Below are 24541 nucleotides of genomic sequence, written 5' to 3' on the forward strand. Positions count from 1 at the left end.
AAGTCAGCAAATGAGATGGAACTTGTAACACAAAAATGCAAAGAAGCCACAAAACAGTTCATACCTCTCAGAAGGGAAGTGGACAAAAGAACAGTAAACCAATGGGTCAACAGTGTAAGGAGGAGAAGAATACGACAAAAAAAGCATAGAAAAAGTATAGGGACATGGGGTATAGAGGAAGATAGGAAGGCACTTAAGAGGGCCAGAAATGAGTACACTGGAATCAGGAGAGCAGCAGGTTGAAAATAACATTGTGGCACAAGCAGGTCTAACCTAAGCTTGCAGCAAAAACAGTACAAGACCATGTGATCAGACTGTGGGAACAGGAAAAAACACTCATAGAGAATGACAAAGAAGTGTGGCAAGAACTCGAGAGGTTCCATGAGGTATGTAAATTGGAACTAGACTGGTTTCCAAGGGGAAGTGACAACAGATGGCCAAAAACAATACTAGACATAATTAGAAAATAATGTAGAAGAGGTAGAAAGACAGTTGGAGGAACTGGATTGTAGCAAAAGCATTAGGACCATAGCAGTAAATAATTATCTAAAGAAGACACCAAGCCAGGGAGAATTTTCTTGGTGTCAAGCACTAGGACCATGCCAGATCACCATGGTTACTGAAGACAGCTGCAAGGATCTTGTGTTACCCATTAATTATAGTATTCAGCATTACACTGTTGACGGGAGAGTTAGATACATGAAACACTAAATTATAGACTGGTGTCATTAACATGCATTTTATGCAAGACGTTGGAAAAAATAATCAAAAAAAGGACTAGAGCATTTTGGGAGAGTAAATTTTATAACAGGCACAACACAGCTTTACAGGGGAAAATCATGCTTAACAAACTTAACAGATCACCAAAATAATAAAAGAAAGAAGGATAAGTAGATTACATCTAATTAGTGCGCCAGAAAGCTTTTGATACAGTCCCCTCACAAAGAGTAATACACAAGATTGAGAGACAAGCTGGGATAATGGGAAAGGCACTGGATTGGGTACAGAAGTACCAGATGGACAGGAAACAATGGATAACATTCAAAGTGGATATATCAGGCTGGAGAGGAGTGGAAAGTGGTGCCCCACACGACCTAGAGTCATTGCTCTTTCTAATTTATGTAAATAACCTCACAAAAGGAGTGACCTGTTACATGTCAATATTTGCAGATGAGGGTAAGAAATGAAGAGGTCTGTAGGGTGCTGTAAGAAGACCTTGATAAGTATCAGGAGTGGGCAGATAAATGGCTACTGGAATTGAATCCAACAAGTGTAAAGTAATTGCCAAAAACTGAGAGTAGACATAATCCTAACACCAGAAGCTCATGTGAACAGGTTAACATCAGTATAGGAAGTTAGCAAACATAAGAAAATTATTTAAGGATCTAAACAAGGAGTCATTCAAGTCCATACACACCACCTATGTGAGACTATTACTTAGAGTATGCAGTACCAGCATGGAACCCACATGAAAGCACAATATGAAACTTGAGAAAGTCAAGATGTTTGAAATTAGATTAGTACCATAATTGAAAGGGCTCAGCTATGTAGACTGGCCGAGGGAACTTGCCCTCATAACTTTAGAGGAACGTAGAAGCAGTTAGGAATATGATCATAGCATACAGGATCCTGGGACGAGTCGACAAAGAGAGCCTATTTAAATTAAAGCAAGGTAGAACATGGGAACATTGGTGGAAGCTGGGCAAGCAATTAAGTTGTTGAGACATAAGGAAGTTCTTGTTTCCTGTATGGATGGTCTGCAAGTGGAAAGCATTGAAAGGTTATTGAAGTCAATTCCATCCATAACTTTTAAGAAAAAATGATAAAAATGTTAATGTGTAGAATGTTAGTGGTCCAGGTATACAGCTAGGAGGTGGCACGGAGCTAGATCCCACTCCCACGCAGTCACTTATTGATAAACACGTTTCAGAATGCTAAAAATTTACTTCCAACAATTTCTTTACTCTGAATGACAGCCGATAAATTGCTCGGTGAATTTGACTCGTATTTTATATGCCATATATAATGTATATATAATATATAAATTATTTATATAAATATAGGGAGCTGTATTGTACAAGATTACATGATTACAAAATGTGGCCTTATCACATACACATCACAACCATTACAAGTAAAATGAAAAACACACCACTGGGATACATTAATAAATGTCAGACAGATTCAATCATTGTTGCAAGTCAAACAGTTTGAGTAAGTATCAAAAGAAGGGATCCTTATTTAGTACCGTCGGTGGTAACAAATATCATCATTCTGGATGTCAATACGAGAGAAAAAGACGACGAACAATGCTCCCGTTGATGATTTTATCGACAAGGGGATGGTAGGGAGGATGAAGGGATGGGGGAGTGAGAGATGGTGGGGAGGACGATGGGACGGTAGAGTGAGGAAGGGTTATAGGAGGACGAGGGAACACTGCAGTGGGGGAGGACAAAGGGATGGGGAAGGGGGGAATGGTGGGGAGGACGAGGGGATGGGGGGTGGGGAATGGTTGGGAGGACGAAAGGACGGGGGATTTTTTTTTTATTATTATTTTCTACCACAGACGTGGCCACATATTTACAATGCTAACCAGCATATATATATATATAGGACGGGGGAGTGAGGAATGGTTGAGAGGACGAGGGGACATGCGTTGCTGAGCCACTGTAACACGTGGCCGGGTACAGCTAGTATGTATATAAATATGAATATTTATATATACGTATATATATATATATATATATATATATATATATGCCTTACAAAGAGATTTATATGAATACAAATGGTCAGAAGACTGGCAAATGCTTTTTAATTAATATCGACAAATACAAGACCATGCATGTGGGGCATAGCAACCCAAGCCACAACTACCAAATCAATGGCATTACATTACAGCAGATTAATGAAGAAAAGGACCTGGGAGTCAAAATCCACCACTTACTAAAAGTTGCACAACAGGTAGGAGCAGCAGTCAGAAAAGCTAACCAAACACTGGATAATCAAGCGCACCTTTGACTTTAAGGAAAAGAAGGTAGTGATTCAACTGTATAAATCTCTGGTACGCCCCCATGTTATTTATTTATTTATTTATTTATTTATTTATTTATTTATTTATTTATTTATTTATATATACAAGAGTTCTTACATTCTTGTACAGCCACTATAGCACGCGTAGCGTTCCAGCAAATCCTTAATCCTATATTCCCCGGAATACGACCTCGCCAAATCGTTTAACAACCAGGTACCCATTTTACTGTTGGGTAAACAGAGGCTACAGTTAACGATCGACGCCCAGTAAATCCTTCCCGGCCAGGATACGAACCCAGGATAAAGCGCTCGCGAAACGCCAGGCGAGTATCTTTACCACTACACCACAGGGACTGCTATTTGGATTACTGTATTTAGGCACGGAGACCTCATCTTCAGAAGGACATAGCTGTTGTGGAGAAAGTGCAACACCGGGCAACACACCTCATTCCAGAGCTAAGTCATCTATAATAATAATAATAATAATAATAATTTTTATTTAGGTAAGGTACATACATAAAGAGATTTTACAAAGTTTCAATCTCAATCAAGTAAGTTCTCAATTCAATCAGTAAGAACAATCTCTCGTGTCAGGAACGGTTGAGGCCCACAAGCCTAACAACACTGCATACCAGGCATGACAGGGCGGATCTCATTGAAATTGTTAAAATATTGAACAATTTGGAGGATATTGATAAAGACACTTTCTTCAAAAGGTCAGATGTAATAAACAAGGAGCAACGGTTTCAAGCTCAACAAACCTCAATGTAGAACTGAGAACATGAGACGCTTTTTCACCCACAGGTTTATAAACCCATGGAACCGCCTACCCACCGAAGCCGCAAATGCCAAAACTCAGTTCGGCTTTAATTAAAATCCACCTGGACAGGATCATCAACGTACATGGAGGGACCTTCGACAAGGCTGTCCTCGTCGAGGCCACTATAGTGTTGGCGGCCCTCAGGTCAATCAGGTTCTGACACAACCCATCCTCCTCTTTAGATAGTACCTGTTGTGACGATCGTCAATAGTCACGAATTCGTACGTACTTAGTTTTTAGATACAACTACTACTACTATTACTACTGGCTAGTAAGGAATTCTTTTAAAATATATGAAGCTAAAACACAAACTTAAATATTCCAAGGCCTAGTATAGCACACATATGTATATTATATTATATTCAGGGTCCCGGTAGTACAGTCGGGTTCGTTCTTGACGCACAATCGAGATTTCCGGGTTCGAATCCCGGGTGGGGAAGAAATGATTGGGAACATTTCCTTTCACCCAATGCCGCTGTTCACCTAGCAGTGACGGGGGTACCGAGGAGTTAGTCAGCTTGTTGTGAGGTTACATCCTGGGTGGGGCCAGTAATTCGGCCTTGGCGGGGGTCGATAAAAGCCAAACGTGTATGAATACACTCTGGCTGCCTGTCCCCCCGACACAGTGAATTATTCTAAATTATAGGCCTAAGGAGGTTAGGTTAGGTTAGTTTAGTTTGTCAAAGCAACACAAGTAAAAAAAAAAAATAGTTTCCCGGTTTATCCAACTCAATAGTTCACATTTCAAATTTCTAATTTCGTTGTACTTCGGTATGGTCCTGATCGTTACTATAACACGGGAGACATCTCCCGTCACGCAGGGTGCAGTCGCACCTCCACAGATCTCCAGTATCATGTAATGATACTGGTAAGTATCATGTAATGATACTGGTAATGGCTCAAAAGGACCACGACTTACGGGCTATTCATGCCCGTGCCACCTTTTGGGTGGCGTAATCTTTATCAGTTATTCTTCAAAAACACAGGCCCCAGAGGCACTTCAAGATGTTACACGACCAAAGATCACATTCACTCAAAAAATCTGAAGGACTCCTGGTTCAACCTTGACGACGAACGGACGTCTGAACACCTGCTCCGCCTGGGAGCCGCCGGATCACGTTCTGTTTCACGATTTTGGATTTTAATACTGCCGTTTGGTATTCCTAATGAACTGTCCGAATTGTTACGACGTCTTGGGTCACAGGATAGTTGATAGATTTGGAAAGTTTTCTGGCTGGTTCTTCGCCAAGAGGTGCCGGGAGTTGGTGGGTCTTGGTGGGCTCCCGGTGCACCAGTGGTGGGCTGGCTTCTGCTTTGCCGGGGGGGGGGGGGGGGGGGTACTGGATGATTTTTACGTTTTAGTTGGGGCCGAGTTTTTGGTTTTACTACCTGGTGTTCTCTGTGTGGGGCGGGGCCGGTGGTTGTCCCCCCCTGTTTGAGGGACTCTTGGGGCTCCCCAATCATCTGCCCGTCTGTCCGTTTATCAGCGAGGCACATTAGTTTCCGCTGATAAGCAACATTCTTTTCGCCATTAGGCTTCGCGATTAACCATTCACAGGTATGCCGGGGCGCATCCCATCCCACGATCGTCATCGCCCCTAAATCAACAACAACAAACTCATAAAATATATGGCACATGCCTGTGCCAGCTCTTGTGGTGGCTTAATCTTCATCAATCAATCTCCAGGAAGAAGGGAGAGTGGCGGGCAGTGTGGGGGAACGGTCGCCGGGGTCCTGACCCCACGCATCGTTTCTCCCTTAATTTAACCTTTTAGTGTGGAAGGAAATTGTCAGGAGAAAGGGTTAAGATTATATGATATTTGGAAGGGAAATACGGACTTGGACCATCGGGGATCGAACGCCCATCCTGTAAGATAAATGGCCTTCGCTATACAACATTAAAGACTCAACATCTTAATATGAACTCATAAAATACAAAATATATTCGATAACAAACGTGTTTTGACGTTTTTAAGGTTTTCAATATATTATTAATAAAAATACAATAACGAGAGCCTTGCTTGTTTCTTCATCACACCAGACTATAGAAAAGACAGACCCGAAGAGCTGGATCACTATCCCAGAAAAGCAGAACAAGATGAGTATGCATATATATTATATTTCTTTTAGAATAGGTCAGAGTAAACGCAAATGGTTGAAACTTCCACAACAACAATGGAATGTTGAGTCGCCAGTGGCCGGCCTGAGGGAGGACGTGGACCAGCACTTCCTCGCCAGAGTTCGTGCCGTAGTTCCTCCTGCTGTGTCATACCGCAGTCACCAGTACCAGGCAGGAAACGCTCCTGGACGCACCGGAGACAGACGCTCGTACACCGTCGCCCAAGTCTGACATAACTTAGTCCGTGACGCCGACACTCTCACACCGATGGAAAACGATAACAAAACAAAATAATCTAAGTAAATTAACTCTTATAGATTAAATATATAATTCATTTATCTGGATTAGTCTTCTCAAACCAATTCTTGGCTCCAATTTGATCCATATTATCGTCTTCGTGACGAAACGGTTTCCTTGAAATGGAGTCACGCTTCACAACACGCAGGTGAAGATTGCCTCATGTTGACGCCTTCCCACGGACAGCTGCAGAAGATGAAGTCAATAATACTTGTCAGGTAAGTGGGTCATTATTTTAATTATCAGTGAGACGAAGCAACCACGCTGATTGACTGATTGATGAAGATTAAGCCACCCAAGAGGTGGCACGGACATGAACAGCCTGTAACAACCACGCAGTTGTTGTTTTAGATTCAGTTACTCGGAACAATAAGTTCCAAGTAGTACGGGGCTACTATGGTCCACTATGGTGAGCCCATAGTGGACCTGGCACAGGAGCGGGGCTGTAACTGGGATGAACCACGCATCATTTATATATATATATATATATATATTTATTTATATATATATACAAGAAGGTACATTGGGTTTGTGAGAATACAATGGATAGTACAGTATTTACATTCTTGTGAAGCCACTAGTACGCGCAGCGTTTCGGGCAGGTCCTATCTGCTATCTGCAGGTCCTATTTTATCATTGACTGATAAAGATTAAGCCACCCAAAAGGTGGCACGGGCATGAATAGCCCGTAAGTGGTGGCCTTTTTGCGCCATTACCAGTATCAAGAGCTGATACTGGAGATATGTGGAGGTGCGACTGCACCCTGCGTGGCGGGAGATGTCTCCCGTGGAATCACGCAGGCTATACCATCTTCTTATAGGCCGCCTTACCATCACCACGTCCCCGTCTACATTAACACATCATCGTCTACCTGGCAACATCATCTTTACAACACACTATTTTCGAGTGTTGTTAACGGGAGGATGGGTGTATCGTCGGGAGCCGGTCGACCGAGCGGACAGCACGCTGGACTTGTGATCCTGTGGTCCCGGGTTCGATCCCGGGCGCCGGCGAGAAACAATGGGCAGAGTTTCTTTCACCTTATGCCCCTGTTACCTAGCAGTAAAATAGGTACCTGGGTGTTAGTCAGCTGTCACGGGCTGCTTCCTGGGGGTGGAGGCCTGGTCGAGGACCGGACCGCGGGGACACTAAAAGGCCCCGAAATCATCTCAAGATAGATCGTTGTTAATAGAGATAGATAGATAGATAAAGATTAAGCCACCCAAGAGGTGGCACGGGCATGAATAGCCCGTAATCGTTGTTAATGTTTATCGAGTCATTAAGAGTAGCGGGGCGTACGGAGACTAGCGACACCTCGCCTCTAGCTCATCTTGCCCTCACATCTCTCCTGCCTGGAGGCTGGGAGGCAACTAGAGCACCAGGCTCATCTTGCCCTCACATCTCTCCTGCCTGGAGGCTGGGAGGCAACTGGAGCACCAGGCTCACCTGGCGCCCGGCGCGGGAGATACGAACACTCACGCCTCTGATTGGCTAGTCTCGAGTCTTCAAGATTTCCGTTTACATACGCTGGACACATTGTCATCATCATGTTATCGAGACGATCACATCATCATTATCATCATTATCATGTCATCGTCTTGCCATCACCACATTAACAATACCCCATCTCTCTTCTCATTTAAAATGTTTTTTTTTTCATTGTTGTGTAAACTGTAATTAAACGACCCTTCTCGGTCATCATCTCATCAGTACACGAGATACCCTGACACACCGAACACCACCTTACCCCTCACTATCATCCCAGGCGGACCGAACACCCCCTACCCCTCACTATCATCCCAGGCGGACCGAACACCACCTTACCCCTCACTATCATCCCAGGCGGACCGAACACCACCTTACCCCTCAATATGTCTCAGGCGGACCGAACACCACCTTACCCCTCAATATGTCTCAGGCGGACCGAACACCACCTTACCCCTCAATATGTCTCAGGCGGACCGAACACCATCTTACCCCTCACTATCGTCCCAGGTGGACCGAACACCACCTACCCCTCACTATCGTTCCAGGCGGACCGAACAACCCCTACCCCTCACTATCGTCCCAGGTGGACCGAACACCCCCTACCCCTTACTATCGTCCCAGGTGGACCGAACACCCCCTACCCCTCACTATCGTCCTAGGCGGACCGAACACCACCTACCCTTACTATCGTCCCAGGTGGACCGAACACCCCCTACCCGTCACTATCGTCCCAGGTGGACCGAACACCACCTACCCCTCACTATCGTTCCAGGCGGACCGAACAACCCCTACCCCTCACTATCGTCCCAGGCGGACCGAACACCCCCTACCCCTCACTATCGTCCCAGGCGGACCGAACACCACCTACCCCTCACTATCGTCCCAGGCGGACCGAACACCCCCTACCCCTCACTATCGTCCCAGGTGGACCGAACACCACCTACCCCTCACTATCATCCCAGGTGGACCGAACACCCCCTACCCTTCACTATCATCCCTGGCAGACAGTACTCCCCCCCCTCCCCCTCCCCCCTACCGTCGACTCCAGCGGTTACCCGCTGAACTTTCAAACTCCAAATAAAAAAGCAAAGTCTTTATTACTGAATTTGTTACGTGTGGTAGAACATTGTGGTGGTTGGCGGACTGGCAACCTCATACCTTGAGCACAACCGCAAGACTGGTGCATAGCTTCACCAAGCTGTTGTGGTTTGTAGTGTTCTTATCAGTGCTCGAAACCGGTTTCGATTTAATTAGCTTTCAGGACGAACCGAAACATCGTCACTTTCATATGTGGGTTGGGTTATATATTTGTTAATTATCATATTATAATCATGGCTTATTAGTAGTACTATCGAATATTTACCTAATTTTACCCACGTTGGGCAGAATTAGGGAATAATTATTTACGTAAATTCATTTCAGATTACTAAGTTAATTTGATGAAAATGTAAAGGAATACAAATAATATTATAAAAAGGTAACATTTCCGCATGTTATCAAGACTAACAGAACCCCAATATTGTATTGATATTTTGTAACTATAGCTCATCAAGACTGTAACTTGCTTAGCTAAATGAATTGTGGGGTTCAGTCCCTGAGCCCATTATGTGCCTCTGTAACCCTTTCCACTACCGCCCACAAGATGGGTATGGGGTGCATAATAAATAAACTAAACTAACTTGTATTGATATATTACTCTAAAAACATTACAGATTTTTGTAATTCCCAGCGGCCAAGTCCCACACCGGAACTGTCGTTCAAGTATGTTTATTGAGACAAGAAAGAAATACATCTCAAAGGGATAGAGTAGCTTAGGCTATTTCTACCCCCCCCCCCCCCCCGAAACTATCATGATGCTTCTCTCCTGGTTGACTCTCCAGGGGTTATCTTGAGGTTATCTTGAGATGATTTCGGGGCTTTTTTTTAGTGTCCCCGCGGCCCGGTCCTCGACCAGGCCTCCACCCCCAGGAAGCAGCCCGTGACAGCTGACTAACACCCAGGTACCTATTTTACTGCTAGGTAACAGGGGCATAGGGTGAAAGAAACTCTGCCCATTGTTTCTCGCCGGCGCCTGGGATCAAACCCAGGACCACAGGATCACAAGCCAAGCGTGCTGTCCGCTCGGCCGACCGGCTCCCCATCCCCTGACCGGGGTCAGCTGGAGCATTACCTCCAGAGCAGCGTGGTCAGCCACTCCCAATTTAGTATGGTATATACATATTTTACCGGTGATACAAAAGTTTACCTGGATTTACCAGAGGGCCGCCATTTTTCTAGCGGCCTCGACGGGAACAGGAAGACGACGGCTTGTCAAAGGGCCCCCATCATTTTACCTTATTTTTTTTCTACCGGGATTTTAAAATATAGTACAGTATTGTCTTCGCATTTACGGCTTCGACGGGTAGGAGGTTCCAAAGGTTTATAACCCTATGGGTAAAAACGGCATTTGTTTTCCGTCCTACATTGTGACTTTAAGGCTACAGAGCTCACATAACCTTGTGGCAGTAATGACAGTCAACCTTGAGTTGACTGTCATTACTGATTCGCTCGGGACATCTGTCTTTTTAACTGTGATTGTCACGATCGCGCGAACTGTCAGCTTTGTGGAAATCTTTTGTAATAGAGAAAAAATTGTTCCTTGCAGAGTTGGATGAGGCCTTGACCTCCAACCTCCACCAAGCTCATCCTCCACCCTCCCAGCTCTCTCTCTCTCGCGTTAGGTTACCTTTTAAAACAGGTAGATCTGTCAACTACCACGATCATTATGGATAAAATCTACCTCAGTTTCTAGCTCCAAATGTTCTTTAAATCCCGAACTGTGTCACTTATTAAAATAAGTCCATGATGCTGAGAATTGGCAACACCACCTGATACACAGAGTGTGCCCTCGCTGTGTGTGGTGTACCACACTGCACCTCTGTCCCCTCACACCGAGGACTTTGCAAGGTGTATTAGATGGAAATAGTCAACGACGGTAATTTTGCAGCAGAGAGCGTCCACCTGGTTTATGTCAGAAGTTATCAGTGACCTCTGTCTTGGTCCTCCGTGTCTTGATCCTCCGTGTCTTCGTCCTCCGTGTCTTGGTCCTCCGTGTCTTGATCCTCCGTGTCTTGGTCCTCCGTGTCTTGGTCCTCCGTGTCTTGATCCTCCGTGTCTTGGTCCTCCGTGTCTTGGTCCTCCGGGTCTTGGTCCTCCGTGTCTTGGTCCTCCGTGTCTTGGTCCTCCGTGTCTTGGTCCTCCGTGTCTTGGTCCTCCGTGTCTTGGTCCTCCGTGTCTTGGTCCTCCGTGTCTTGGTCCTCCGTGTCTTGGTCCTCCGTGTCTTGGTCCTCCGTGTCTTGGTCCTCCGTGTCTTGATCCTCCGTGTCTTGATCCTCCGTGTCTTGATCCTCCGTGTCTTGATCCTCCGTGTCTTGGTCCTCCGGGTCTTGGTCCTCCGGGTCTTGGTCCTCCGTGTCTTGGTCCTCCGGGTCTTGGTCCTCCGGGTCTTGGTCCTCCGGGTCTTGGTCCTCCGTGTCTTCGTCCTCCGTGTCTTGGTCCTCCGTGTCTTGGTCCTCCGTGTCTTGGTCCTCCGTGTCTTGGTCCTCCGTGTCTTGGTCCTCCGTGTCTTGGTCCTCCGTGTCTTGGTCCTCCGGGTCTTGGTCCTCCGTGCCTTGGTCCTCTGGGTCTTGGTCCTCTGGGTCTTGGTCCTCCGGGTCTTGGTCCTCCGTGTCTTGGTCCTCCGGGTCTTGGTCCTCCGGGTCTTGAGCCTCCGGGTCTTCGAGTCTTTGGTCCTTCTTGAAGCGCCTGAGGGAAGCGTCGCTTGATATACGTCATCTGTGATGCTCCCGGACTGGCTGCCTGGGCCTCTCTTGTTGCTAGTGCTGCAGCATGATGCTACGGTGGGTGATGCTGCTGATGCTGAGTCAGTTCCTTGGTGTATGTCGTTAAAACTGAACGAAGATATTTAAGAAGGTGACTGAAGGAAACATTCGCTCGACTGATTCACTCTTTTTTCTAAAATTGTTCGCTTCCTTCCCATATTTTATCACACACTCTCACTAAGACGTCACAAGAGTCCACTTTATCTTATGTGACCAGTGACAGTTAAGCAACAGAGCAGCGACATGTTCACTGACTGGAGGGATCAGTGCCATGGGATGATAAGGAGGGTGAGGGTGTCACCCGCTCGCCAGCCAGGATGAGGCAGGGAAACACTGGAATACGTGGATGCAGAGACAAAGAAAACGGGCGGCACAAGGTGGACGAAAAATTGGTTTCCCAATGTTGGAGAGAATAGATGAAGCCCAGCTCTATGTTGCAGTGGGTAACAGATGGTCCACCTCACAGCCGACCACGTCAACCATGCAGGCAACTTTCTTTTAGCGGTACCAATGTCTGCAACAGGCACATGTTGAGACCTTGGTGCCCCAGTCCACAGTGATTGGAAATGTATTTGTAACAAGGTGGAAGCTGACCAATATGGCTTCCACGGTTTACACTACAGAAGCTCCTAGGGCTGGCTTGCAAGACGCAATGAAGTTAATGACATCAGAAGAAGCCTTGCCACAGTCGGCCAGCACAGAGGACCTCGATTTCTCTGTGGTGGACACAGGCCATAAACTCTGACAGTCCCGTGAGTCGTCCAGATAGGATCACAATATATCCATGTTGAGTGGTAGACATCTGGTATTGGACTACATAACTTGGTACGAAGTCAGAATCATCATCAGCATCAGCAACATAAGTATAAGCTGTATTAGCACCAATATTTAAAGAAACATAGAATTCCACATCCGGAGCAAAAACCACAACATTAGTAGAAGTAATAATGCCAGCATCAGCAGCATCACCCACCGTAGCATCATGCTGCAGTACTAGCAACAAGAGAGGCCCAGGCAGCCAGTCCGGGAGCATCACAGATGACGCATATCAAGCGACGCTTCCCTCAGGCGCTTCAAGAAGGACCAAAGACTCGAAGACCCGGAGGACCAAGACACGGAGGACCAAGACACGGAGGACCAAGACACGGAGGACCAAGACACGAAGGACCAAGACACGAAGGACCAAGACACGAAGGACCAAGACACGGAGGACCAAGACACGGAGGACCAAGACACGGAAGACCAAGACACGGAGGACCAAGACACGGAGGACCAAGACACGAAGGACCAAGACACGAAGGACCAAGACACGAAGGACCAAGACACGAAGGACCAAGACACGAAGGACCAAGACACGAAGGACCAAGACACGGAGGACCAAGACCCGGAGGACCAAGACACGGATGACCAAGACACGGAGGACCAAGACACGAAGGACCAAGACACGAAGGACCAAGACACGAAGGACCAAGACACGAAGGACCAAGACACGGAGGACCAAGACACGGAGGACCAAGACACGGAGGACCAAGACACGAAGGACCAAGACACGAAGGACCAAGACACGAAGGACCAAGACACGAAGGACCAAGACACGGAGGACCAAGACACGGAGGACCAAGACACGAAGGACCAAGACACGGAGGACCAAGACACGGAGGACCAAGACACGAAGGACCAAGACACGAAGGACCAAGACACGAAGGACCAAGACACGAAGGACCAAGACACGAAGGACCAAGACACGAAGGACCAAGACACGAAGGACCAAGACACGAAGGACCAAGACACGGAGGACCAAGACACGGAGGACCAAGACACGAAGGACCAAGACACGGAGGACCAAGACACGGAGGACCAAGACACGAAGGACCAAGACACGGAGGACCAAGACACGGAGGACCAAGACAGAGGTCACTGATAACTCCTGACATAAACCAGGTGGACGCTTTCTGCTGCAAAATTACCGTCGTTGACTATTTCCTGTCAAAGCAACTTGCGAAGTCATCGTTGCCAGGGGCAGAGGTCAAGTCCACAGTTTGATGCGACACAAGCACAAGCACATGACCTTAAAGCAAGCAAGGGGCATTATACCGAGTTGTTTAGCCACTGGCATCATGTAGGCTGTGGTCTTAATATGAAATTTGAAATGTAAGACAGAAAGAGAGAAGAGAGAGAGAGAGAGAGAGAGAGAGAGAGAGAGAGAGAGAGAGAGAGAGAGAGAGAGAGAGAGAGAGAGAGAGAGAGAGAGAGAGAGAGAGAGAGAGAGGTCTGAATAACGATGGTCACAGAGTGCAGGGGTCGGTGCGCCACAGGGACACAGGGACAGGGACACAGCCCTCGGGGACACCTGGCAAACAGAGCCAAAGCGGATATACATACATAGTGACGTCATCATACAGCCTTGCTAGAGGGGGGGTGGAGTGAAAAGGAGGAAGAGGGGGGGGAGGAGGAGGAGCAGGAGGAGGAACAGAGGGGGGGGGGAGGAGGAGGAGCAGGAGGAGGAAGAGGGGGGGGGGAGGAGGAGGAGCAGGAGGAGGAAGAGGGGGGAGAGGAATGTCCTGATAAAGGGCCTGACAGCTGAGTGGACAGCGCTCGGGATTCGTAGTCCTAAGGTTCCGGGTTCCATTCCTGGCGGAGGGGGGAAACAAATGGGCAGAGTTTCATTCACCCTGATGCGTCTGTTCACCAATCAATAAACAGGTACCTGGGAGTTAGACAGCTGATACGGGCTGCTTCCTAGGAATGTGTAACAAAAAAGAAAAGAGGCTTGGTCGAGGACCGGGCCGCAGGGATGCTTAGCCCCGAAATCATCTCAAGATAACCCTTCTTTCCTGTTCTTTTCATTTGATTTGATTCTGATTTAATTTGATTCTTATTAATATAATAATGTTGTATTAATATTTCTTTACTTGACATTTTTAAAAGTTAGATTTTTATTATTATTGAGAAAATCCACTTGGGCTGTGAGGCGGGCGCGAACCTCTGACCCTGACATTGTCAAGTCACATACTGCACCACGAGGCCACCACACACTCGTGACACAATACCTCACAGCTCTAGCGGATCTTCTCACTGATTATATTATATATATTATATATATATTATATTATATATATATATATATATATATATATATATATATATATATATATATATATATATATATATATATATATATATCACGTTAAAGTGATTTACGTGTGATTATTATTATTATTATTATTCGTTTGATTATTATGTTGAGAGGGAAAGAGCGGTCATTATGACCACAAGCGAGAGTGTTGCTTTTTATTGATCTGCCAGCTGGCACAGCCCGTGGTCACGCCTGTGTCTACCTGCAACGGTGCACACGTGTGCACCTGCAACAGTGTGTACACGTGTATATCTTCAACGGTGTTGACATGTGTGCCTGCAACAGTGTGTACACATAAACCCAACGTAGACAATATTAGATTAGCAGATAAAGACAAGGTGTAGCCACAGCGAGCGAGCACAACCTGAGGACACAGACCGGAAACTGGAAACACAGACGAGCTGGAGAGACGCGAGGCAGTTTTTCTTTTATTAAGCTAGTGGTAAACAAGTGGAATAAACGACATAGCTAGGAGGCGGGGTGCAGTAACTTGGCCTCTCTTCCATCAAGCACGAATAGGGCAAGCACATACACATACAAAACTTGCCACTATACTCATGGCATGAAAATCCCACAGAAACTTGACACAGAGGAGAGCACTGTACCCGGGCTACAGGTAACTGTACCCGGGCTACAGGTAACTGTACCCCGGTGCTCAGGCGTCTTCACTGGGAACATTCTCGGGAAATTTCTCATTTACGTGACTCTTCCTTAATTGTCTTTGCTCCGTTGGCCGGCGTCACGTGATTCTCTTAATTATATTTGTGTCTCTCGGACCACTAAACTCCTTCAATTAGTGACCTAAATTGTCAAGGTCTTTTCATGCTTCCGAGTAAGAAAGAGTTGGAGGTCTGTTAAATGCTTGACTTCTGTGTGTGTGTGTGTGTGTGTGTGTGTGTGTGTGTGTGTGTGTGTGTGTGTGTGTGTGTGTACTCACCTAGTTGTACTCACCTATTTGTGCTTGCGGGGGTTGAGCTTTGGCTCTTTGGTTCCGCCTCTCAACCGTCAATCATCTGGTGTACAGATTCCTGAGCCTACTGGGCTCTATCACATCTTCATTTGAAATTGTATGGAGTCAGCCTCCACTACATCACTTTCGTGTGTGTGTGTGTGTGTGTGTGTGTGTGTGTGTGTGTGTGTTCGTGCACATCCCTGTGGGACCTGGGGAAGCAGCTGTTGCCGTAATCAGCTGACCGAACACAGTGAACGCATCGTCATTGACAGTCGTTCACTCATACAAACATTAACAACAACAATTAATTTACTTTCACACAACAAATTCCTCTTCTCGCATCATCGAACGAAAACAAAACAAAAAAAAAGAAATCTCCACCTACCAGCAGTTGATCACTCCCACCAGCAGGGTTCCCATCCAGGGAGCCGGTCGGCCGAGCGGACAGCACGCTGGACTTGTGATCCTGTGGTCCCGGGTTCGATCCCAGGCGCCGGCGAGAAACAATGGGCAGAGTTTCTTTCACTCTATGCCCCTGTTATCTAGCAGTAAAATAGGTACCTGGGTGTTAGTCAGCTGTCACGGGCTGCTTCCTGGGGGTGGAAGCCTGGTCGAGGACCGGGCCGCGGGGACACTAAAGCCCGGAAATCATCTCAAGATAACCTCAAGATATCCTCCCCTCCCAAAGAAGCTGTTGGTCAGCTGTAACAATAACAAACTCGACGGGATTCCACCACCTCACACAGACGGAAACACTGGCGGTGTCCGCGCCTTCGTCAGCGGCGCCGACAGGCGGCCATAATACAGGTACCACTAAACATTGACAGTGACTAAACCTTGACAGCGACTAAACCTTGACAGCGACTAAACCTTGACAGCGACTAAACATTGATAGCGACTAAACATTGATAGCGACTAAACATTGACAGTGACTAAACCTTGACAGCGACTAAACCTTGACAGCGACTAAACCTTGACAGCGACTAAACATTGATAGCGACTAAACATTGACAGCGACTAAACATTGACAGCAACTAAACATTAACAGCGACTAAACATTGGCAGCGACTAATACAAGGGGCTCGAATTCTGAGGTAGAGGGGGAGGTATAGTGGGAGTCGAGATATTATCCTTCTCATAACAATCGCAGTTTCCCCAGTTTTGATATTTATTTTATGGTTTGATCTTCATTTCGAGTCCCTATAACATCTAGAATATAAGAGACCTATATATAGTACATCTTAAAAAATACAATTTAACGGCCCAAATGATCGCAATTGGCGTTGATTTCCATTGGCACTTGAGCCAAAACATAGACAAAACTGTGAACCATTTCAACGTCAGAATGCGGATATTGAAATTATTAATCCTGTAGTTTTGATTAACAAATTAAACAATGCCTCAATTAATCAGAATGTTAAGCTAATCAGGTTCAAAGTTGGTGTTTTATTTACTAATCTTCCAGTGGAAGATATTTTTTGTTCTGATGGATTGACTATGATTTACTTCTGTCTTCTGATATCATTGACAATCTCGTAACTTTACTTTAAAAAATGAGTTATATTTTCAAACTTTAGGTATGCCAACGTCACACCCCAAATCTCCACTCCTTTGAAATGCATACGTCAAATTTTCCTTATAAATATTTATTTGTAAAATAACCCATGATATTATTCCACGATTTATATATATATATATATATATATATATATATATATATATATATATATATATATATATATATATATATATATATATATATATATATGCGAACAAGCCTGAATGGTCCCCAGGACAATATGCAACTGAAAACTCACACCCCAGAAGTGACTCGAACCCATACTCCCAGGAGCAACGCAACTGGTATGTACAAGACGCCTTAATCCACTTGACCATCACGACCGGACAAAATGAGGTGATAGCCGAGGCTATTTGAACCACCCCACCGCCGGCACTCGGATAGTAATCTTGGGCATAGCATTTTACCAAATCACCTCATTCTTTGGGGCACACGTGAGGAACACAAATGCGAACAAGCCTGAATTGTCCCCAGGACAATATGCAACTGAAAACTCACACCCCAGAAGTGACTCGAACCCATACTCCCAGGAGCAACGCAACTGGTATGTACAAGACGCCTTAATCCACTTGACCATCACGACCGGACAAAATGAGGTGATAGCCGAGGCTATTTGAACCACCCCACCGCCGGCACTCGGATAGTAATCTTGGGCATAGCATTTTACCAAATCACCTCATTCTTTGGGGCACACGTGAGGAACACAAATGCGAACAAGCCTGAATGGTTCCCAGGACAATATGCAACTGAAAACTCACACCCCAGAAGTGACTCGAACCCATACTCCCAGGAGCAACGCAACTGGTATGTACAAGACGCCTTAATCCACTTGACCATCACGACCGGACAAAATGAGGTGATAGCCGAGGCTATTTGAACCACCCCACCGCCGGCACTCGGATAGTAATCATGGGCATAGCATTTTACCAAATCACCTCATTCTTTGGGGCACACGTGAGGAACACAAATGCGAACAAGCCTGAATGGTCCCCAGGACAATATGCAACTGGGGACCATTCAGGCTTGTTCGCATTTGTGTTCCTCACGTGTGCCCCAAAGAATGAGGTGATTTGGTAAAATGCTATGCCCAAGATTACTATCCGAGTGCCGGCGGTGGGGTGGTTCAAATAGCCTCGGCTATCACCTCATTTTGTCCGGTCGTGATGGTCAAGTGGATTAAGGCGTCTTGTACATACCAGTTGCATTGCTCCTGGGAGTATGGGTTCGAGTCACTTCTGGGGTGTGAGTTTTCAGTTGCATATTGTCCTGGGGACCATTCAGGCTTGTTCGCATTTGTGTTCCTCACGTGTGCCCCAAAGAATGAGGTGATTTGGTAAAATGCTATGCCCATGATTACTATCCGAGTGCCGGCGGTGGGGTGGTTCAAATAGCCTCGGCTATCACCTCATTTTGTCCGGTCGTGATGGTCAAGTGGATTAAGGCGTCTTGTACATACCAGTTGCGTTGCTCCTGGGAGTATGGGTTCGAGTCACTTCTGGGGTGTGAGTTTTCAGTTGCATATTGTCCTGGGGACCATTCAGGCTTGTTCGCATTTGTGTTCCTCACGTGTGCCCCAAAGAATGAGGTGATTTGGTAAAATGCTATGCCCAAGATTACTATCCGAGTGCCGGCGGTGGGGTGGTTCAAATAGCCTCGGCTATCACCTCATTTTGTCCGGTCGTGATGGTCAAGTGGATTAAGGCGTCTTGTACATACCAGTTGCGTTGCTCCTGGGAGTATGGGTTCGAGTCACTTCTGGGGTGTGAGTTTTCAGTTATATATATATATATATATATATATATATATATATATATATATATATATATATATATATATATATATATATATATATATATATATATATATAACGTACTGTAGAGACTGACAAATGTCATTGCTTGCTTTTATATATAATGTATATTGTATACCCACTAATAATTTCTCAAATGAACACTGTTTCTTAGAACGTTCCTTAGAATAAAAAAGTTTCTTAAAAAGAGATTGAAAATATTGATTTCATCGGATTCCATCTTTCTTACAAAGTTAATTTATTTAACAAAAATTGGAGGGGGGGGGGGAGGGGGGAGGAATCCTGCCAAAGCAAAATGGCAGAATTTTTACTACAACAAAGTCATCATAGTATGTCCCTCCCTCACACTGTACCACACGTCTCCCTCCCTTACACTGTACCACACGTCTCCCTCACACTGTACCACACGTCTCTCTCCCTCACACTGTACCACACGTCACCCTCCCTCACACTGTACCACGTGGCTCTGACCTGTAACGGCTTCTCTCTCTCTCTCTCTCTCTCTCTCTCCACCCCCCCCTCTCAAATACATATACTCCCTTCCCACAATGAAATGAAGTGAACAAAGTTGAGAGGAGAGAGGAATACATTGGAGGGAGGGGGAGGGAGGGAACGTGAGGAAAAAGTAGCTAGAAGGGGAGGAGAGAAAACAAAAGATTCGAAGACGGGTAAGGGAGGGAAGATAGGAGGGAGGGAGGGAAGGGGGGTGGGGGAGGGAGAGGACGGGAGGGGGAATTTTTTGTTTAAGAACTTTGGCTCATACGACATTAGTCTTCCTTTTCACGAGCAGACTCGTGTAGATAATTGTATTATTGGAGTATTAAACAGGAATATACGAGAGTTTAAATGGGAGAAAATTGATACAAGATCGCAATTTTGTCGGTGAGAGCGAGAGGCTGCGGCCAATTTGTGAGGGAATTTTGAGTACCACGGAACACTGACGCCATCATTAAGTAACAAGGAAAACTCGAGAAAAATAATAGGAACATGAGATGTACTCAGGAAAAAAAAGTATTATGGAAAGTTATATATATAATTAAATGAGAAAAATTGGTTTCTTCAAGTCTGGAATTGATGATAATAACAATAATAAAAACAAATTTATGAACATGGATAATAAAAATAATATGTGTCAGAGAAAGCGACAAGAACGAAAAGAAATGAAAGGAAAACTGGGTATTGGAGGAAGATGGGAATAAATACAAAGGGAATAAAAGTACACACATCTAGCTATATATATTATATATATATATATATATATATATATATATATATATATATATATATATATATATATATATATATATATATATATATATATATATATATGTTGTTGAATATGACCGAAAAGGTAAGATTAATAATTCTAACCCGAATTTTCTCAATGTTTCTTATATTTTTCTTCACTGTCGATGGTAACTGAAAAATCAATTCTCCAAAATTCATTTTTTAATTCTCTGACGCCTGAACGCATTTCGTTCAGGCGTCAAAGATTATCTGTACAATATTTTGTACTTCTTAACGTAATGGACAGCTGGCTATAATGGACAGCTGGCTATAATGGACAGCTGGCTATAATGGACAGCTGGCTATAATGGACAGCTGGCTGTAATGGACAGCTGGCTATAATGGACAGCTGGCTATAATGGACAGCTGGCTATAATGGACAGCTGGCTGTAATGGACAGCTGGCTATAATGGACAGCTGGCTATAATGAACAGCTGGCTGTAATGGACAGCTGGCTATAATGGACAGCTGGCTATAATGGACAGCTGGCTATAATGGACAGCTGGCTATAATGGACAGCTGGCTGTAATGGACAGCTGGCTATAATGGACAGCTGGCTATAATGGACAGCTGGCTATAATGGACAGCTGGCTATAATGGACAGCTGGCTGTAATGGACAGCTGGCTGTAATGGACAGCTGGCTATAATGGACAGCTGGCTATAATAGACAGCTGGCTGTAATGTACAGCTAGCTATAATGGACAGCTGGCTATAATGGACAGCTGGCTATAATGGACAGCTGGCTGTAATGGACAGCTGGCTATAATGGACAGCTGGCTATAATGGACAGCTGGCTATAATGGACAGCTGGCTATAATAGACAGCTGGGTGAAATCCAGGCCATATTTATGCACGGGAGAAGTGCTTCCATAAATCAACCCTTATTGAAAGCAACATATAATTTTTTCTCCCCATTTAATGCTTTTTTTCTCCTATTTAATGCTTTTGTAATTGCACAATTGAGACTGACACGCGGGTAGGAGGACTTTTGTTTATTGGGTAAATTATGTTCAGTCCTGTGCTAGGAGTGTGTTCAGAACAATGCAAGTGTGTTCAGATGCCTGCTGAGAGAGGATGTTCAATCCTTATGTTCAAACCAGTGCTAAGAGCGTGTTCAGTGACGTGCTAGGATACCTTTACGGAACTGTGCTAGGAAATTATTGACTAAGTTTTTCAGTTATCCGGAACATGAAAAAGTTGCTGATCAGAAAAGGTAAAACAAATTTAAAGAGACTTTAAATTCAGAAAAAACTAATTGCAACAAATTTTTATATAGCATTTGTAATTTAATCGAGCTTTGCAACACTTACTTTAACGTGTTATATATATATATATATATATATATATATATATATATATATATATATATATATATATATATATATATATATATATATATATATATATATATATATATGCATGCTTTGCGACAACCAAATCTGTCGTTAATCGATAGATTTACTATATCTAATGAAATAAATCACGAAGGGATTTAATGAACACTATATGGAATATGCATTATATATAAAATACCAATAAGATTTTGTCTCAGGAACTCTCATACAACACAGGAATTATCGAGAGAAATATTACCACGAATTAAGTAACACTTCTTTACTGACACTTCAAGGGACACAGACCTGTAACTCTGTTCATGGAGGGGCAGGTGATAAGATAAATATGCTGGTTAACATTTTAACTGCATGAGTGGCCACGTCTGTAGTTGGTAATGGCAGTCATTAATAAAAACTTTAACAGCCCATTTCCGCTTTCCCACACGATGGTGCGACCCGTCCTCAGACCCAGCCAATCCCAGACAGCGGTCGACCCCAAAGACGCATTCATCAATTTTAAAATACTGTTCATTCAAAACAGGAATGTTCTCAAGTATAAATTATTATTATTATTATGTATTAGCATACTGTGCTTATTTAGGCACTGGTTAGGTTAGGTGTTTAGGTTCTGTTGGCGATTATTTGTATTTGTAGTACGTGGGTGAAGCATTTACAGCGTTGTGGTTCGAACAAAATTCGTCAGTGAAGTACTTGTTCCGGAAGTGTTCGGACGTCAGCAGTTGTGAGTCATGTGTAAACCATTTTTCATTCGTAAACAGGGGGAGGGGGGAGGGGGGTTGGCGAGTGCATGGAATGGACTTTGGGCCTTTGTTTGGAGGACGGGCTGAGATGGAATGGACTTGAAATGAAGATGGGTTGCTATAAGGGCTTCACTCGCGTACTGCAAATACCAACATTGGCCAACAGAATCTAACCTAAGTTAAGCTTAACTATTCAACACGTTCTAGTATGTAATAATATTAGTTTATATAACAGAAAATTCAACTTTTGAATATACAGTGCACCAAAAACTTCAACAAAATCTTGTAGATCTGAGACAAAGTGAAATCGACACCAGTAATTCCCTCTATCATCATACTATCATGCAAGAGGAGCCACACATCTATGGATCATCCAATAAACTCAGCAGACTTTTAGATGTTACTACTGCTCGGCTTAGACTCGGTTACAAGTATCTCTGGGAATTCTCATTATCTGCTGATGTAGACCTGACCAAATGTAAACTGTGTCAACAAAATTATTCGCACACCCTCCGTCACTATGTGATGGAGTGCGAAAATATACGTGAATTCAGAGACAATTCTATAACCAATGTTCAAGAGACGTTTAAATATTTAATTCAAAATAATCTGCTTCCACAAATCTTAGCCAAATATCCCCAGTTTGCTAACTGTAGGTAGTAACTAAGTGAGTTTATTATTATTATTAACATCTTTATTGACAAAATTAATTACAATTTTGCCTAATCTGAGGATTTTGATAGTCTTATTAAAGTGAGGATAATGCTGGTATTCACTGTCACGCAGGACAGAGGGTCATACATAAGACAATTGTAACCTATCCACCGCTGCTCACTGGATGGGGGGCGGTGTGCAGGACAAACATATCATTTATGACACTAGCTCTCCACATGTCAATTGCTTAATTTAGAAACTGTACTTGTGGTCGGTCTCGAGCTCATAGTTGATGTGACAATGTGCACTGAATTTTGTAACTAGCTCATTAGGTTTTGTAATTTGCTTAGCTAAATGAATTGTGGGGTTCAGTCCCTGAGCCCATTATGTGCCTCTGTAACCCTTTCCACTACCGCCCACAGATGGGTATGGGGTGCATAAGAAGTGAACTAAACTAATAGTGCGATAAAATGGACGAATGCGTCTTTGGGGGTCGACCGCTAGTTGGACGAACCTAGCCTGAGGACAGTTTAAAATTAACTCTCTAGACAGTTATCTTCCCCAAAGCCAGACCTCCCAACAGGGACCAAACGGTCTGTTGTTGTGCATGAACATTTGGCAATCCGGTGACGGCACCTCGTGGAGCGGCACCAGGCTGCGTGCTGGACCATAGCCCCCAGGAGGCGCCCAGCAGCGACTACACGTAACGAGTGTCATAACACTGGCCTGTTTATTGCTCCTCCCGGGGGCCGGTGATGGGCCGCGGCAGGGAAGACGCTCCCGCCATGTTTCGGCGTTTCATTTTTAACCGATTGCGGTCTTCCTTGTATTGCCGAGAGATTTTACAAGTTCCGGGTCACGCGCGATCAGAAGTGGTCGAACTAACACAACATATCAGACAAATAGCAAGTGGATCACAAGTATTCCTGCAGACATTCAGGAGGTAAAACAAAAGTCCCGAAGAAGAGGCAACAGTATGTATAACCACAATAGGTGCTGTTAATACCATGATTTATCACATCACTCAAAACAGCAACCGCTCCGACGTCAGCAGGGATCGGATTTAATTTGTGCAACTGTATTTTGCTCACCCGTCAGTTTAGTTAGACTATATTTGTTTTAACGCAGACTGTTTATTGACTTTTCTGGGAGGTAGGTAGGCCCCAAGAAGGCCTATATGAACTTCAAGGTATACGTGGGGACCGCCTCACATCCACTGAACGTCTATATGGACTCCAGTGGGTGTGAGGCGGTCCCCACGTATACCTCGAAGGTCTAGGTGAAGCCTGGCCCTCCGGCCCACAGCCCGCCCCTAACCTACAAATTGAAGAGTAACAACAGACAGGTTCTATTACCTCTGACTCTTCTCACTCCATGCAAATTATAAATATATGTATACGGATAAGAGAA

General features: G+C 44.7%; 3 protein-coding genes across 4 annotated transcripts in view; 1 reads left to right on the top strand and 2 right to left on the bottom strand.

Moving 5' to 3' along the window:
* Positions 1-24541, bottom strand: part of Trpm (transient receptor potential cation channel, subfamily M) — a 397144-nt gene that overhangs the window by 316974 nt on the left and 55629 nt on the right. The gene's annotated exons all lie outside the window — the stretch shown is intronic.
* On the bottom strand, positions 10778-12100 carry LOC123754875 (involucrin-like). The gene is made up of 2 exons (XM_045737210.2): positions 12066-12100; positions 10778-11540 (listed from the first exon to the last, which is right to left on the bottom strand). Exons 1-2 carry the CDS (start codon positions 12098-12100, stop codon positions 10778-10780), a joined length of 798 nt encoding a protein of 265 aa, XP_045593166.2.
* Positions 12216-13538, top strand: LOC123754876 (protein starmaker-like). The gene is made up of 2 exons (XM_069332605.1): positions 12216-12304; positions 12686-13538. Exons 1-2 carry the CDS (start codon positions 12216-12218, stop codon positions 13536-13538), a joined length of 942 nt encoding a protein of 313 aa, XP_069188706.1.

This window comes from Procambarus clarkii, chromosome 28 (genome assembly GCF_040958095.1).
Source record: "Procambarus clarkii isolate CNS0578487 chromosome 28, FALCON_Pclarkii_2.0, whole genome shotgun sequence".
In the NCBI taxonomy this organism is placed as follows: domain Eukaryota; kingdom Metazoa; phylum Arthropoda; class Malacostraca; order Decapoda; family Cambaridae; genus Procambarus; species Procambarus clarkii.

What these genes read in the sequence shown, in the direction of transcription:
- LOC123754875 (XM_045737210.2), bottom strand. Translation starts at nt 12,100, where the DNA reads ATGGTTGACGTGGTCGGCTGTGAGGTGGACCATCT. An exon ending in GGCTGTGAGGTGGACCATCT is followed by an intron (nt 11,541 to 12,065) that starts GTTACCCACTGC and finishes CGCTTCCCTCAG; the next exon opens with GCGCTTCAAGAAGGACCAAA.
- LOC123754876 (XM_069332605.1), top strand. Translation starts at nt 12,216, where the DNA reads ATGGCTTCCACGGTTTACACTACAGAAGCTCCTAGGGCTGGCTTGCAA. An exon ending in TCAGAAGAAGCCTTGCCACA is followed by an intron (nt 12,305 to 12,685) that starts GTCGGCCAGCAC and finishes CGCTTCCCTCAG; the next exon opens with GCGCTTCAAGAAGGACCAAA.